Genomic DNA, 4,808 nt, shown 5'->3' on the forward strand with positions numbered 1-4,808 from the left:
CCCTGAGTCTCTGTCTATTTTCCTGACTTTTTAAAAAATGATTTTTTATTCCAAGAAACCAATTAAAGATAAGAGAAAAATGTCAGATTCTTTGAGAGAGGAAAAGTAAGGGGGGAAGATGGAGGATTAAAGTCCATGGTTAGGACACCTAAATCGAGCTTTACCAATGGTTTTGTTTCGGGCTTTTTTTCCACCAAGGCAAAGATTAAACCCACCTAACTTAGTAGTAGGTGCCTAGCAGCACCCCCGAATTCTGGAGGGGGATGTTTTGTAACTTCTTTCCTTGTTATGCTATTTGAATAAATTCCTTCACTAAGATCTGAGTCTATTGGCTAATTGTTATGGAACCACATCTGTGGGGACTTTTAAGCTACCATGTTAGAGGAAAGCCAACCCACAAGTTTATCCTTAGAATCTGAAGTAGCATCTGGCTCTGTGGAGAGCCAGTCTGCTAGAGCCAGAGCAAATTGAAGGTCTAATTGGAGAGAAGGTGCTACCAAGTTTCTTTTAAAGACAGGAGAGAATTGGGCATGCTTGTAGAAGCAGTCAAAGTCAGTGGATAAAAAGAGGTTGAAAATTAAGAAGAGAGGGGGTAATTGAAGAGGCAAGCTTCCAAAAAAAAAAATACAGGAAGTGACAGGAACAAGGGTCAATGGGAACAAGGAGAATGACCACTTGAGCTTTTGAGTCTGGTGCAAAGGAGGCAAGAATGGGGTATCATGTTAACATGATTTGAAGTATGGAATTGGGAAAAAGGAACTTACTGTGGAGAGGTTGAGTTGGCGTACAGGGACATTCATGGGGAAATGCTCAAAGTTGGCATTCTGGTGTGACCGGACCAATTCTCAGCTCCACCAACATTGTATTAGTGTGCCTGTTCTCCTGCAGCCCCCCTAACATTTGTCATTTTCCTCATTCATTATTTTTGCCAATCTGATAGGTGTAAAGCAGTACCTCAGAGCTCAGAAATGTGCATTTCTCTAGTTAATGACCATTGGAAACATTTTTAAAAATCTGGTTGTTGACAGCTTGAATTTCTACCTTTGAAAACTGCCTGCCAGACACAGATTTTCTGTTTCTGAGTTCTTAATACATCACCTAGATTATTGTAATGTTCTCCCTGACTTGTGTGTGCCCCTCTCCCATCAATCCTTCCCACAGGTGTCAGAAACAATCTTCCTAAGGCACAGGACACTCACTCTTCTGCTCGAGGACCTACAGTAGCTCCTTGTTGCTATGGTAGTAAAACACAAACTTAACTGGGAATTTAAAGTACTGCATAGCTTCATTCCTTATTAACTATTCAGACTTTTAATATTACTCTCCTTCACACATCCTGTATTAACTTCTGCCAGTTTTCCAAACTGGACGTTCCGTCTTCTTACAGATGCTCCCTCCTCATTTCTGCCTCTTCAAAAACTTTTATGCATTCAAGGCTTAGCTTGAACACCTACTTCTGCTCCTGCTCCTCCACAAAGCCTTCCCTGATCCTTCTCTACTGCCTCCCTCTTCAAATTCTCCTAAAAATACTCTGCCTGAACTTTCCTTGGATCCCTTCATTTTCTACCCAGAATTATTGTTTATCTGTGAACAAGTGATATTCCACAAGAAACTATAAGTTCTGTGAGGGCAGGAAGTGCTTCATTTGGACCTGTGTATATCCACAGTCACACACTACAGCTTTTATGAAGTAAGCACTCATATTAGAAATCTGATTAATGCAGGAACCAATCCTAATTTCAAGAGATTGAGCATGAAGCATGCCTCCTGCCTCTTAGCAGAAAAAGTGACACATGACTATAGGGGCAGAAAATACATTTTCAGGAAGTACCAATGTGTTGATTTTATTTTATTTTTTAACAATGCCATTTGTTATGTTGAAGAGCTTGAATTTGCAGATGGGGTAGTAACAGAAATTGAAGGGAAAGAAAGGATCAATAAAACTTTTGCAAAATACACAAAAGAGGGCAAAAAGTTCAAAAGTGGACAGAAGCAGAGCAAACTAGTGTGTGTGTGTGTGTGTGTGTGAGAGAGAGAGAGACAGAGAGAGAGAGAGACAGAGAGAGACAAAAAGAGAGAGAGAGACAGAGAGAGAGAGAGATTGAGATTAGCAAGACTTGATTTCATTGGTATGGAAAACTCTCAATGAAGGACTCCCTCTATTGATCCCCCTTGCAGTTTATAGCTTGCCTAGGGCTTGAAGTCCAAGATCACACAGGCAGTAGGAATCAAATTGGGGCTAGGAACCCAGGACCTCTGGACAATGAGGCCCCACATTATGTTCATTAAGCCAGACTGACTTGACATTGATACATATAATATACACTTCTAAAAGATTGTAATCAAAGAAGTTCACGATATCATATACAAATATCTATTTAATCATTTGTGTTACTGAAATGTTTTAGTTTGTTGCATGATAAAAAAAGGAAATGGAAGGAAAGGGATGGAAAGGAAATTCTTGGTTATAAGGAAAGAAATGGCAACCAGACTGGGGCTTGGAGACCAAGGCAGGGAAAAATATTCCAGTGTGATGAGACATACACTGCCAGCCTGTGCTGCACATACCACCAGGCCTAACTATGCTCTGATACCCCAGGTACTCCACCCCCCCCCCCCCAGTTTCCAACAGGACTCTCCCAGTTGGTACCTACCAAGGCCTTCAGACACAGACCTCTTTCTGGAAGTACAAGATTAGAGGGGAAGCTAGGGAGGGGTTGGACTCATGACCTCTGATGGCCCTTTCACCTCTAAATTTATGACCCTATGAATCTTCATGACGGGCCTCTTCCCTCCATTAGCTGTGTCAGGACCCATCTGGCCAGGATGTTTCCTAAGGATGCTTCAGAGAATGGGATCCTTCTGGGCCACTGCTGTGATGACTATGACTAGTGAGGGAGCCAGAGTTTGTGACTTGCCTGTCCATGGGCCACTTCTTTACTGTGTTTGAGTCTCATGATAAGGGGCAGCTTGTTCAGGTGACAGAGAAGGGACTGACCCAAGTCTCCTGAACCTCAGGACAGAGGTGCTGCCCACAATGTGTCTTCCTTGGGCTCCCAGGCTGCTGGTGTGAATAGATAAACAGACACACAACTGTGAATATGGGCCACAGTCCTATTCAAATGTGCTTGTGGTCTGGATCCCCCTTTTCTCACCTCAGGTTTTCAATCTGTAGCATCTGGGTATCCAACTGTCTGATCCATCTGTCCTTCTGATCTGCCAGGGGGCTGTACATCATAGGGTGGGGATGACAGCTGAAAGGGACCTCAGATGTCTTCTCCACCAACTGCTTCTCCTCATTTTACAGATGGGGAACCTGAGAGAGCCAGAGGGGTTGAGTGCTACAAGGAGTCACTGAGAGAGCCAGGTGATTTGTAGCCGGGGCTTTTATTTCAGACAGTGAGTGTGATTCCACAGCACCATTCTGCTTTCCAAAGGTTAGGAGAGGAAAGCTGCAGGTGAATGGGATAACAAAACAAACAACATTTCTACAGCACCAGCTACGTGCCAAACATTGTGCTAAACTTAATGCAAATATTCTCTCGTTTGATGCTCACTACCACCCTGAGAAGTAGGTGCTATCTTATCCCTACTTTACAGATGAGGAAACTGAGGCAAAGTTCAGTAAGTTCCTAAGGGCAGAGTTGAGCTCAGGTCACCCTGACTCCAGGTGCGGTGTAGTGTAGGGCTCGAATTGACCCAGCCTGACTGCAGAAGAGAAAAGACCCAGACAGACCCAGAGCCTGCCAGAGCCCCATCAGAAGTCGGAGAGTCGCAGAGAGGCAGGAGCACAGCGCCCTCTGCGCGGGGTGCACAGCCTCGCCACCGCCTGGATCAGGGACTCAGCTGTGCCCCTGGAACCCTAAACCGGGCACCGTGCCAACCAATGAGCGACGCCCACTGGGGAGCCTACACAGACCGTGCCCTTCCAGGGAACCCATAAAAGGACTGTGAGACTCGGGGCTGCATATTTCTGGTCCTGCACAGAACCAAGAAAGAAGTCAACATGGTGCTCTCTGGGGCTGATAAGTCTCATGTGAAGTCCGTCTGGGGTAAGATAGGAGGCAATGCCGGTGCCTACGCCGCCGAAGCCCTGGAGAGGTAAGGGGCCCCCTCCCTTCTTCCGCCTCAGCCCTTCCCACTCTCTCCTGTTATTCCTCTGTCCCCGTCCCGTAGACCCAGGGATGGCCCTTCAGAATCCAGACTCCTAACCCAGGTGCAGAATCCCCAACCCGTCCCTTCCCGGACCTGAGCCCGTGGGGTCCCTTGGGATCTTCGGAGTCAGAATCTCGCCCCTCCTTCTTAGCACCTACTGGCTAACGTCCCCCGTCCTCAAGCTTGGGTCTGGCTCCACAGTCCAGTGTTCTCAATGGTGTTCCAAAGGAGCCGCCTTTCCTTCCCACAGGACTTTCGCCGCTTTTCCCACCACCAAGACCTACTTCCCCCACTTCGACCTGTCCCACGGCTCCAGCCAAATCCAGGGTCATGGCCAGAAAATAGCCGAGGCCCTGACCCAGGCTGTTAACCACATAGATGATCTGCCCGGGACCCTATCCAAACTGAGCGACCTGCACGCCCACAAGCTGAGGGTGGATCCTGTCAACTTCAAGGTGGGTCAGATCTCCAGGGAACCACTATGGGCAAACTGAGGGATCCAGGGCTGGCGACTGGGGCTACCGAGTGCAGCCACTAATGCAGCTCCATTGAGCGCAATGGTACTTGCGAGGAAGACTTGGCATGCGGGGCGGATTACTGGGCTCCAGGGCAGAGAAGGGTTTGAGCGCGGTCAGGACGCGCACAGTGGAGGG

General features: G+C 47.1%; 1 protein-coding gene across 1 annotated transcript in view; it reads left to right on the forward strand.

Moving 5' to 3' along the window:
* The first annotated feature begins 3,938 nt into the window (after positions 1–3,938).
* The window catches only part of LOC138176791 (hemoglobin subunit alpha), a 1,158-nt gene continuing 288 nt past the window's right edge, over positions 3,939–4,808 (forward strand). Inside the window, exons 1-2 of the mRNA XM_069107681.1 lie at positions 3,939–4,101; positions 4,406–4,610. Of these exons, the coding sequence (XP_068963782.1) occupies positions 4,007–4,101; positions 4,406–4,610 (300 nt within the window). The 5' untranslated portion in view covers positions 3,939–4,006. The remainder of the gene's footprint in view (positions 4,102–4,405; positions 4,611–4,808) is intronic.

The sequence above is a fragment of the Petaurus breviceps genome, unplaced genomic scaffold, assembly GCF_028583685.1.
Source record: "Petaurus breviceps papuanus isolate PSGF00001 unplaced genomic scaffold, PetGlider_PUasm1.0 138, whole genome shotgun sequence".
In the NCBI taxonomy this organism is placed as follows: Eukaryota; Metazoa; Chordata; class Mammalia; order Diprotodontia; family Petauridae; genus Petaurus; species Petaurus breviceps.